This window comes from Aquila chrysaetos, chromosome 7 (assembly GCF_900496995.4).
Source record: "Aquila chrysaetos chrysaetos chromosome 7, bAquChr1.4, whole genome shotgun sequence".
In the NCBI taxonomy this organism is placed as follows: Eukaryota; Metazoa; Chordata; class Aves; order Accipitriformes; family Accipitridae; genus Aquila; species Aquila chrysaetos.
Window position 1 is genome coordinate 35,461,910 of NC_044010.1, and position 12,274 is coordinate 35,474,183.

General features: G+C 42.1%; 1 protein-coding gene across 3 annotated transcripts; it reads right to left on the minus strand.

Moving 5' to 3' along the window:
• Positions 1 to 608: 608 nt before the first annotated feature.
• Positions 609 to 11,918, minus strand: RSPH1 (radial spoke head component 1). Of its 3 annotated transcripts, none has more exons than XR_003924416.1 (10): positions 11,823 to 11,918; positions 11,115 to 11,228; positions 10,888 to 10,993; positions 9,614 to 9,704; positions 9,240 to 9,375; positions 8,864 to 8,935; positions 6,852 to 7,083; positions 6,286 to 6,429; positions 4,333 to 4,444; positions 609 to 633 (listed from the first exon to the last, which is right to left on the minus strand). XR_003924416.1 is itself a non-coding variant. In XM_030020980.2 (9 exons), exons 1-9 carry the CDS (start codon positions 11,871 to 11,873, stop codon positions 4,395 to 4,397), a joined length of 996 nt encoding a protein of 331 aa, XP_029876840.1. In that variant the 5' UTR covers positions 11,874 to 11,918; the 3' UTR covers positions 3,800 to 4,394. The 3 variants fall into 3 exon arrangements, 1 of the variants encoding a protein (XP_029876840.1); XR_003924415.2 differs by lacking the exon at positions 609 to 633 and adding an exon at positions 3,800 to 4,164; XM_030020980.2 differs by lacking the exon at positions 609 to 633 and having other exon boundaries at positions 3,800 to 4,444.
• Between the last annotated feature and the right edge of the window lie 356 nt (positions 11,919 to 12,274).

Below are 12,274 nucleotides of genomic sequence, written 5' to 3' on the forward strand. Positions count from 1 at the left end.
CGCAAATCATTCTATGATTTAAAGGCAAAAAGCTGGGCACCTAAACCAATATTAGATGCATGGGTTAAAATGGTCTAATATTTTTAAAGAACGCTTTACTAGCTTTGGAGTAAGTAATTTGAACACCAGAGTGATAATCTAAGAATAAAGAGCTGGAGGGACAGCTCCAAAGCCTTAAGTTCAACATCATATCCTTGCATTCAGCACATCTTTTTTTTTTACTCTGTTTAGGAAGATGTCTGAAAAATGACTGCTCTAGTACTCTCTAAAATGGTCTTTCTTCATTACTGAAAAGTTAAGAGGCAGAAGGATGACAGAGGCTTAGCACACCTTCGTGCAACAAGTTTCAGCAGGGGTTCCTGCCTCTGCAAGATAGGAATGAAGGAACTACTATTAAATAGTTTCCAAATTATCCTTAAGGTGTTTCTGGAAAATACAGTGAAATGAAATGTCTCCTCCAAAAAAAGCATTGGTGGTCTCCAAAAGGAGCAAGCCATCTTCTCAGGAGCACCTTGTAACACTTTAGAGAATTCCAGATGTTCTTAATTTTCCTTGATTGTATTCCAGACAAGATGCATTTTTTTTGCAGGTATACCACTGGAGGTCACTCATGTACTAATAAACAGTACAGGGCTGCAGGGGAAAAGGTAATACAAATTATCCAAGAATGAACTCGGCTTGACCTGAAGATTACCTCAGAATGGAAGTGAGTTGGGAAATATGTTGTACAGATATTTCTCAAATTTACTAAGTAAACTAATAATTTTTAGTTTTTTATAAAAAGACAAAAAAACCCCAACATTAGTAAGCCAAGTTTGCTTTGATCTTGCTACACTAATGATGGAAATGTAGCATTTCTCTTTGCCAGAGAAAGCAAAGGGAGGAAAAGATAACCACCTCTAAAAATGCTCACTGAAATCACATCAGTGTGAAAAGAAATTGCAAACAAAATGACATGTAAGATAGGAGGGGAAAGATTGCACGGGAATTTTCTATGAGATATCTGATAGGAAAAAATTGCAAGGGAGAAGTAATAAATTCTATTTATTTCATATGACTCATTTCCTTATCTCCACTTTCTGTTAATCCATTTTTATCACTAACTTTCAAAATTCTGGACATATCTTTGCTGAAATTGTGAGTTGTAGAGAAAAGGAACTTGTTAAAATGTTTCCCCTCTTTCCCCTAAACTAAAATTTTAGCATAGATTTCCTGCTCTGCGGTGAAGAATAAGAAAATCTAAGTCCTGTTTCAGCAATATCAGTAAAACATGTCTTATCCCAACTGGGCCAAAACCAGTTATTTTACCTCAAAAGCAACTGCTACTGGCTGACAACTCTCTACCTCAGGCTCCAGGCCCATCAATATTCATGCCAATATTCCCACAGTATGACAGTGTCAATTACAGTCAGACAGATACGTATGTTAATAATTAAGGTATTGTTACATATTATCAGGAAAAAATGTTTCAGAGCAGCTTTATTCCGTTGCAGAAGAGGAGAAAAGATCTGTCTGTGGCATTTAGTGCTTATACAATACTTTGTGCAGCTCTGCCTTGCTCTGTACTTTTAACTTACTATTTATATAATGCCATTTGATTCTGGTAGCTTCTAGGGGGCTTCTGCAGCTGCTCTCTCCTGCTGGCTGCTTCCTGATTGACAAGTTCTTGAGTTAAAAGGAGCTGCATGTTCAGTAGTTAACTGCCTGCTGATTAGGGGGTGCTGGACTGGTTTTTGTCTGCTGTGTAGGGATGCTTATTCATCTGGGAGATGGGAATACAGCAAGCAGAGCTTTTGGTAATTTGTGTGGGTGCTGGGGAGAGGCAGAAACTCTCCTCCAAAGTGTGGGACTGTGCAACACCAATGTTGATGAGCTACTGGGCCTGATCTCCAGCACCAGGGAAGAAAGTACCCTTGGCACATCAGTGGTGACAGCCTAGACAGGGCTTGGGCAGAGGGATGTTGTGTCTGAGTCTCTCACGGGGCTGTGGGTGATGGGTTCCTCCCCTGTGGGGGGTGTGTCGTGGTCCAGGTGCTGTGTGTCCAAGGACCTGCAGAAGGTGGTGTGCAGACTGTTCACTATTAAGGAGAGTAAATGGGATATCGGCAGAGTCCCCACAGAGGTGAGAGCCTGAGCCTGAGGTGGAGGGATGTCTAGGGCCTGTGCTGCATGGAGTAGTGGATGGGGACTCCCTTGAGGGAAGTTGCTGAAGTTCATGACTTCTGGCAGCAGAAGAAATGTTCCTCCTCCTTACTCAGACCTGAATGCAGGGAGTTGGTATTGAGCCCGAATAATATTGAGCCATAGGAAGGGAACAGATGCTGCTAAGGAAAGCTTCAGAGCCAGCTGTGCCCAGCTTGAGCAGCTGCAGCAAGTGGTAGCAGTTGCAGATCCCCTTCTGTAGGGAATAAAGGAACCTGTCTGCTGACCAGACATGCTGTCATGGGATGTTTCCTGTTCGGTAAATGCCCAGATACTGGGTGTTGTAGAGAGATGGTCAAGGCTCATCTGGTCCCGGGACTGTGATCCCTCATTGCTTATCAGTGTGACCATCAGTGATACTGCTGAGGGACACCTGGAGCAAAACAAGAGTAACTGCAGGATTCTGGGTGGCAAAGGACATGGAAACCCACAGGATGTCCCCTTGATCCTCTATGGGAAGAGGTCAGGTAGGAGGGGGGACAATCCTGAGAGGTAAAAACTGGTCACGTGGCTGTTGCCATAGGTAGTGCTTTGGCTTTCATCACCGTGGGTCTCTCTTGGAGGACCAAGGAGGGCTAACAAAGTGGGGTAAGAGTATCTTTGCCAACAGGTGTGCAAATCTGGTGAGGAGAGACTTAAACTTGATACCTTAGAGGATGCTGATAACTGCTTACACTAAGAAATGGAGTTCAGAGGTTGTGGGACCAGCTCGGAACACCTGGCATTTGTTTTCAAGAGTGACCATTAGAATTTGTTGTGCTGCATGTTTGCCAAGCCTTTGAAGAACTAGTTTTACAAGGTCAGGTTGGAGGATGGCCTTGTGTAGGCCTGGGAAGATGTTGCTGAAGACAGTCATGAGTATGTGTATGGAACGTTTTTATCTTTAACTGTTCTGAGTGAGGACTGGCAAACATCCCAGCTGAGCCAGATATGCGCTTCTGTGTTAGTAGTATTGGCTGTATGCCGCTAGTACTTTCTAGATCTTTGTTGAAACATATATAAGTTGGATTCTTTTGTGAAATAAAGGGAATCTTGCACAGAGAGCTTGAGCGCTTGATTCAGTCACTGCAGGGGTGGTAAGTAAATGAGGCAGGGTGATGGGAGCAAGATACCCCTCGGGAAAGGTAAAAGAAGTCTAAAGGGACCCTACCTTAAGTACATGTATACAACTGCATCCAGCCCGGGAAACAAAAAGGAGGAACTAGGAACTGCTCTGTGTGCAGATGCAGAACCGTGACATCCCTAGAAAAACTGAAACATGGTGGGACAGCTCACACAAGTGGAGCTCTCCAATGAATGAAGGGCTCTTTAATAGAGACAGAAAGGGAAAATGAGGAGGAGAGTTTTCCTCTATGTGAAGAAGACTATGGACAACATGCTGGTTGAGAGCTTGTGCATCAGCGAGGCTATTAAGTGTGGGATAGTGTTGGGAATTTGTTACAGATCCACTTCCTCACCCTGATCAGTTGACAGTCTCCTTTAAACAGCTTAAGGAAGGCTACACGGTAAACAAGAAACTTGGGACTGAGCTGCAACACACACACAAAAAAAGTAGTAGTATACACGAAGTGGAAGCAAAAAAGAGACTACAAAGGAAGAATTTATATGCACCACTGTATTAGGAAAGCAAAATTCAGTTTGAGTTCAAACTGGCAAGGGGACATTTAGGGCAACAAGAAGAGCTTCTACAGCTACATGAACAATAAAGTAAACAAGGAAAATGAAGGCCTGTAATTGGTGGTCCAGTGACAGGGGATACAGATAGAGCTGGCAAGGCCAGTGCTGCTTTTGTCTTTGTCTTCACAAGCAAAACCCCCAAGTCTCTGTGCCCAGAGGCAGGGTTCAAGGAAGAGAAGAACTACCAGTAGTAGGAGAAGATTGAGTTTGCTTCTGCAAACTTGTGAGGACACAACTTCATACATCCAGAATAATCCTGCACTGAATTCAACAACTGGCTACCTGCTACATGGAATAAAGTTAGTTGTTGTGAGACAACACACAACATCTCAGAGCATACTCCGAGATCATAAAAGTTTCAGAGATATATATTCCAGACAGAACAGTGACAAAAATGTTTTTTTCAAAGTATCTTAACTCAGCCTTTTATGAATAAAAATATTGCAGGTTTACCATAATAAATGATTTACTCTGACATTTCCTTTTTTTGGCTCTTTGTCTTTAGCTGTATCCAATTACTCTGCTTCCTTTGATTCATCCTCCTTATCCTCTAAACTAGCAGTTCCTGTGGAGGCAAAGGAAAGACAGGACATGGAGATGCGTTTTATTACAAAATACTGGAACGTAATCCTAGTAACCTAAAACATAATTCTAGGACTACGCTGTCTACCTCAGTCCTCCTTCCCCACTGCCTTTCACTGCCAATACTTGAGTTTAACTGTTATACATTGTTTGTCAGCTGCCAGACAAGACTCAGTACACACATATTGACTGCCAGCCAGCCCATATGTATCTCTGGAATAGCCAAAGAACGTCTCCTATTTAGATGATATCATAAGAAACATGGAGCAAGAAGAATGGAATTCCTGTGTGGAAAAAAATTACTGTAATGGGACAGAGAATATAAGGCTACAAGAAAACAGATTTTGTTACATCTGCTCTTCACTGTATGCACGTTTTCTTCAAATCATTTCCTCTTACTATAACTTAATCTTGCTAAACATAAAGACAAGGGGAACAATATGTTGTCTAATTAATTATGGATGTAGACCTATGCTGAAAAATGTATAAAATCATCCAACTCTCTGAGTCTAGAAATAAAGAGCTGGAAGGAACTTTGAGAACATCTACCACATTCCTATGTTATCTTGCATTGGTATCTGCATCTATGCTGTCTCTGACAGATACTTGGGTCCATTTGTTGTTTTTTTTTTAAAAAAAAAGGCAAAACACCACAAAAAACATTGGGGATACCAGAACGTTGTGGTAGGCCAGAAAATTTATTAGAATCAAGTTCAGTCAAAATGGTTTTTTGAGTCCAAGAGACTTTGAGACAAACTTTGAGACAGGCTCAGTGAACTTCTGCCAAATCCAAAGCAGAGCTATGCAGGAAACCTGCTGAGATTTCTGCTGTATCTGATGCAACCCAGGGATCCTGTAAGATATCATTCCTACACACCAGATCAGCTAGCTGGCTAGTCTGCCCTGAAGCAGGAGAGCACCTTCAGAGGTGATGGGTAAAAAATGAGAGCAAATAAACTACAAAAATTCCAAGACCTAACCTAAATGTTTAATGTATACCTCCAGGCATTTTTACATGGTTTAATAGTCTTTCTGATCCCGATGGATAGTGCTTTGCTTTGATTTATTGTAAGATGGACTGATTACAAATGGATAAATTTATTTTATGTTTTCATACGTCAGATATGTAAGCTTGTAAACGTTAACAATAAATACAAACAACACAATTGGGTGGAGGTCTATCAGCTGAATATGAGTAAACATAGATGCATCCTTTTGTTGCTTCTTAGTAATTTTGTATTTAAAACAGTCTTCTGAACTGCCTGGAAGAGAACCTGATTATCTGAATTCCAAATCTCTCTGGTTTGTAGGAGAAACAAATCGACCAGAGACTGTTCAAACCATAATGCATAACAATACCTAAAATTTGTTTCTTCAGATTTCTTTGGCCTCCTTTTTAATTTCAGTTGAGAGAATAAGAATACACAGTTCCACCCATGACAGAAAAGTGGAGTGCTCAAAACCCCTTGAATTTCACAGGGTCTGAAATCTTCTCTCTCATTTTTGTACCAAAAAAAAAAAAAAGTTTGCAAATGCAATCACTTACAAATTCAGCTCTGCAAGTGGTGTCAACTGTATGTGCATAGATAATGCTGCACAGAAGTGTCACTTCTAATTTGTACTGTTACACTATATGAACTTGACTACTCAAAACCAGTTTACGTCTATAGAGGACGGCCCCCCTTATTAAAGGTAGACATTCCCATGGTTTCTTCAGCTTGATAATGGACCTCTCAACAGCAGCATGACTTGAGCTGATTGACATACATAATTTCAAACCCCGATTGGTAATTGAAAAATGAGCATGCATGTCCCATTCCTCACCTTGATCCTCCTGATCTTTGTTTTCTTCTTCCCCTCTGCTTCCCTCATCTTCCTCTCCTGCATCCCTTGCTGGGCTAAAAACTTCACTGGATACTTCATGAAGAGAAGGCTCATCATCCCTACCCTCAGCAGGCTCATCAGTGACTGAAATATGAGAAATTAGAAATACCAAAGAAAATTAATTTTACAAATTTGCACTCAGCCATTGTTTTCATGCAGTAGCTAATAACTCCTACTGAAGTCTGCAGTCTTTACTCACATGAGAAATCCCACAAAATCTTCTGTAACTGTTTATAATCAAGTTTGTATAACAGGCCATGATATAGACTAAAATGATTCACAGGCTTCCCAAGACAGTTGTATGTCATTATGCTATGTGAGATAAACCAGACATATATATATTGTGCAGTTTATGAACAGACTTGGAAGTTCCTAACATTCAGTATGTGGTAAATTATGGGGGGGGCGGGGAACAACCCTCCCACACCACTTGATATTAAACCTGAAAAACATGGCTTCAGGGGATAATGAAAGCATGGAGTTTCCAGCTGTCCAGCAGAACAGACCTGCAATTGATGGCATTTTCTCCTCTTCAGTTACTGCTGCTGCTCTTTCTTCTTCTACTTCTTCTGCTGCTGCTGCTGCTGCTGCTGCTGCTCCCACTAGGGAGGCTTTTCTGGGAGAAGGTGGGTTTTCCCCATGGGGAGTCCAGAGTGTTAATTTGGTAATTTCTGATGCTTTCCATTTTGGTGCAACAAGGAATGAGGGTTCTTCCTCTTCTTCTCCCTCTCCTTTATCCTAGAAGACAACTCTGGAAATCCAGCATCTCATCTCACAGGTATTAAGGGAGTAACTAAGATGGTGGTTTTGTGTACTAAAACCTCTTTATCTGGGCTCAAAATAGCAATGACATGGCCTTTTAAAGTATTTACAGGTGGAGGAACTTCAGCAGCCGCAAATCTTGGAACAGAACTATACTTCGAACCTTGATAAAATCAGCTGACTATTACTAATGATCAAGGCTTGCCAGCTTGCTTTCTTTAAGGTAAAATTTTGTCTCTCCCTTAAACAGATCAGCTGTGAGGGGCCTATCAACTATGTCTCCTCTTCTGTGCCTGTCTACAGTATAACAGCAGCAAATAAGACCTGATGCTCTGTCTGGAAGATGCTACACTATCTCACACAGGAACAGAGCAGCAAAACAGCTCTTTCTGCCCCAATCTTTGCTTAGGAAAGACCTTGGAATGGATCTAGGAAGCAGTAAGGTACTGCACAAAGCTGATGTTTTTGAAATTTGAAGATAATTTTTTTTATTTAAAAAATCGTGCTTTATTTTATCCAAATATGAAGGAGTCTTAGTAATGGAATCATTATCTGTATGGCAAGCTAATTTCTTTTAAATTTTTTTTAAATGGGCCTTGTTCTGCGATTACTTCAACTAAAGCAAAGAGGCAAAATTTAATCTTACTTTAGTGACAGCACTCTCCCTTGCTTTACACAGTCACTACAGCATTCACATGAGAAGAAATTATTATTCCTGAGAGTAACGATTTTCAGGAGCCTAGTGTTTAACCTTGGGTTTTTAAATTCATGTTTAAACTCCCACATGAATGGCCTAATATTCCAAAATCAGCATATCCAACAATTCCCAACTGAACTGAGGATACTAGACACACATCACTTTGGATGCTCAAATGAATCCGATACTTAATTTGAGGATCTCTTGCTTTTAGCCAAAAAAGCAAAACAGTCTCCATGTTTTGCAAATCTCTATCACTAATGATAGGATTTTTTTTGTTATTATTTTGTCCTTGTCTTAAGAAACAATTGCTGCATTGGAGAATTTTCAAAGAGTGTGTAATGGGAACTAATGTTTCAGACAACAGAGGCAGCAAACTCTAAGCTAAAATGTGGCATATTTTCTTGAAATCAAACCAGTAATATTGATATATTTCTTATTTCTATAGCTATTTTGCCCCATATTAATCAGAAACATTTCAAAACAATCACACATGAAGGAGAAGGAAAAACAAGCCCTGATCCCAGCTGCTCCCTACATTTATTAGGACCTGTGGATATTAAGCTCCTCCCAGGACCAGGACAACAATGGGACATATTTCCAAAACACGAGTCTGCTGGAAATTACCATTTGCACAAAGAGCAACAAGCAATTCAGAAATAAAAGAAGAAATATTTTTCATTGTTTTCTGGTGTTCAGAATGAAGTAGAATACAGGCTAAATGCACAGACAAATACATCTACATTCTTCTGTGCTTTGAAACTTTAAATGTTTTGGGAAGGTCCTGATTCTTCTAAACTTTAAGCAGAAAGGACTCCTGTCTGCAAGTAATGCAAAAATCACACCTTGTACTTCTCAAAGCTTACACAGTAGAGAAGCTAAAGAAAAAAGCAAAATGAAACCTCATTTAGTTCTTAAAAATGCATGAGTTTCTACCCTTTTTTGACTGCTAAGATCTACTTTAACATCAGGGTCTGAGGCATTTTATAGATTACTCAACAATAAATTTGATTTACTGATTTCTCTGATATTCAGTATAATTTGCACTATTTCTTTTACCTGCTCTGATTGTATGTATTCGCCATGCTGTTCACATCCAATATCAAAGATATATTTGCCACGACCTATAGGCTGCACAAAGATACAAAAAAGTCATCAGAACTATAAAGTTAGTACATTCTAAGCATATAAGTTTAAAATATGCTTTACTACAAAATTCATACAATAGTCAATAACAGTATAGTTTGAAAGCCAAGTTGCAGAGAAACTTGGCATTCTGTCCTACAGATTAATTCAGTTTCATGTTACATTTATGGTACAAGAAATACTACAAAAGATCAGGAGCCTAGCTTCTTATTTTAAGTGGAAACAGGTCATATTAAGGCAATTCCATGCTAACTGTTCAGATGAATAGAGAGTTTTCCAGCACACTTACATTTCCATTCAAAAACTTGCCCTTAAATCTATGGTTTAGGTGGATAAGTTCAGCTTCTCCTTCCTGGTTTCCATTTACCCAACCACCAACATACTTAGATCCTGTGTCTTTATAGACATATGTACCTTGTCCGTGCCTAAGAAGAAAAATAATAATTTTGCTTTATATTACTGAATATTAAGAATTTAGGATGTTGTTATACTTAAGGTATTAAAACTGTATTATTTAAGTAGCTGAAATGACTCGAGATGGACTAAATTGCCAGGGTCATCCAGCAGCACTTGATTTGCTCCAGTCAGCCATGCTTTGAAAATGACCTTTGCATTTTAATGCCATTGGGTGACCTGAAACATCACTGTAAGAATGAAACAAACCTATTGTGGTTAAACCATTCTCCAGTATAGGTGTCTCCATTTGCATATGTATACTCTCCATAGCCGTGTCTCTGGTCATTCACCCAGTCTCCTTTAATGAGAATACCATAAAAACAGTGAGACATGCTTTATTTCATTGTGTGATTTAGTGGTCAGTTTGTAAAGTTATCATACATGAATTATTAGAGAAGGAAAAGAAAGCTATGACACCATTGTCCTTCCTTACCATTCCTTACACCATTCCTTACTCTAAGCCCTTGCTCTTTTTCCTTCTGTCTGTCCCTCTCCACACATATTTATGCAGCTGCCTGACCTCCCTTTCATTTTGTCCATCACAGTCTGTCTCCATTATCACTCTCCATTATCATTATGAACACAAGAAGTCATGTCACATCCAGCTCCTATCTTTAAATTTGGTAATGTATTACAGTTGCATTAGATAATGTGACTCAAATAAAAAGAGGGACTACTTTAGTTTGACTCATTTGCTAAAATTGTCCTGTCAGTCACGGGGCATATATACTCAAAAGGATGCTAGACTGTGTGTCTTAATTACTCTTCTATTCAAACTTAAATTAAATTAAAAAAAAATCACACGTGCATATGCTCCTGTAAGGCAAGACTGGGCTGCTCTTTTTGCTCTCTGCTTCTAGCCCTCACAACATGAATGTTCTTTCTTGTCTAGCTTAGAAAGGAGGGGGGAAATATTGTCCCTTGAAGCCTAACTGATATTCAGAGTTTTTCGGGTAGTCTCCTGGAAGAAGGGAAACAATGCGAGTTTCAGCTTTTTCAAACTTCAGAGGCATCCCAGTCCCTGAGTAAGTGCTCTAATCAGTAGACTATTTTTTAAGGATGGACATAATAAAGTCCTGAAATACTTTGTACTGAACACACCTGTAGTTATCATCATTCAGAAATAAGTAACTATACTCTCTTCTACCAAGATTGCACTGATTTGTAAAAGATACTTAATATTTCTCAGGACTTGGAACACCCCACTTGAAAGGAGGACATGACAAGAATAAAACGCTGCTGAATACCAGCTTTCTTACAATAATTGACATAAGTCCCCATAAATAAAACCCACATTTCTCAGAGCTTGTAGTAAAAAAGAAATAAAAGGAAAACATTTCATAGCAAATTTATCTTCTTAAAGTAATGCATTCTCCAATTCACTATCTCCTTGCATTCGGGGTGGGGTGGGGGAGGAGGGAGAGGGAAAGAATGTGTCCTTTCAGTTACAGAAATCCTTGCAACTGTGTTCATTGTTTTACCTTCATATTTTGATCCATCTGGATAAAAAAAAATACCCTGGCCATGCTTTTTGTTTTGAAGATATTCTCCCATGTAGCAAGCACCATTTCTAAATCTGTAGGTCCCCTGAAACATATTTGGTATAGATAAAATTCTTGTCAGTTCTCACTCTTGTTTCAATATAGTGCCCAAACTAAAAGAACTGCTGAAACCTAACCACAACCACTGTCTTCTGTCACTGTCTTACCTGTCCACTTCTGAAACCATGTTCATATTCTCCATCGTACGTATCACCATTGGGTAGACGTGCTTTTCCACGTCCATGTCGCTCACCTTCTGAATTGCGTTCACCATCATACTCCTGATCAAATGTGGGGGGGGGAGAAATGTTTAAGAGGGCTAGACCTGACTGAATTTAACCTCATTAGACAGAGGAAAACAAGTGTTTGCTCAAAGCTGCTCCAGTTTGGCTTGAATCAGAGACTGCAGGAGCACCTGGCCAACAGATGTACTGCTTATGCAGACACTTTGATCAGATCCTGGCACCCAGAGGCTTTCCTCTCTTCCTGACACATTACTGGAAAGTATGGATGACTTGTTTTCATCCAGCGGAGAAAGTTAGGCAGGTCCCAGCTGAAACGGTACAGCCCCACTTCCGAAACTCCGGTGCCCACGGAAGAAGCGCCTCGGGAGCTCTCCAGGGCTCGGCACGGCCGGCACACAGTATTCAAGACCCCCTAACCGGTAACGTTGACTCTTCCCTTCCCCGCTGGCGCTCCCCCACCCCTTCGCCGAGGCGCCCGCGGCCGTGAGCCGCTTCCCGCCCCGCTCCTCCCCAGCGCCCTCGGCGGCGGATGCTCCCAGCGGGGGGACGGGCCCCTCGCCGCGGCAGGGGCAGAGCCGCCTCCGCCCGCGCTGCTGAGCCGCCAGCGGCACCCCGACCGCCCCGGCGGACCCCCAGATCGGCCTCGGCCTCCTCGGTCTCCTCAGAGCTCAGGTCCGACATGGCCGCGGCGTCGCCGTCACCGTGGCAACCAAGGCGCGCGGGGGAGGGCGGGGCGCGCGGGGGAGGGCGGGGCGCGCGGGGGCTCGCGCTGCTGTCCCGGGTGCTGAGAGCAACGGCCGGCCCCGCCCCTCACCGCCGCGGCGGGCCGGGGGGGCGGGCGGCGGGTCCGCCGCGCGCCGCCGCCTCGCCGCCGCCTCGGCTGTGAGGAGAAGGGCTGTTAACCGAGAGCGGAGAGCCGCGCCCGGCCAGGAGGCCTCCCGGGGTGCCTGGTGGCTCTCGGCGCCGAAGTCCTGGGAGGGCTGCGGCAACCGTGAGAGGACTGCCGCGTTAGTGAACGCCGCGGGGTGCGGGGCGCCGCCTTCCGCCGGCACTGCCCTCCCTCCGGCTTCTTGCGCCTAGCG

Excerpts from the sequence above, each read along its gene's own strand:
- RSPH1 (XM_030020980.2), bottom strand. The coding sequence starts at position 11,873 with ATGTCGGACCTGAGCTCTGAGGAGACCGAGGAGGCCGAGGCCGATCTG. Across the intron at positions 11,229-11,822 it reads AGGCCGAGGCCGATCTGGGG|GAGTATGATGGTGAACGCAA; the intron begins GTCCGCCGGGGC and ends ACATTTGATCAG. Across the intron at positions 8,936-9,239 it reads GCAAGTTTTTGAATGGAAAT|CCTATAGGTCGTGGCAAATA; the intron begins GTAAGTGTGCTG and ends ATCTTTGTGCAG.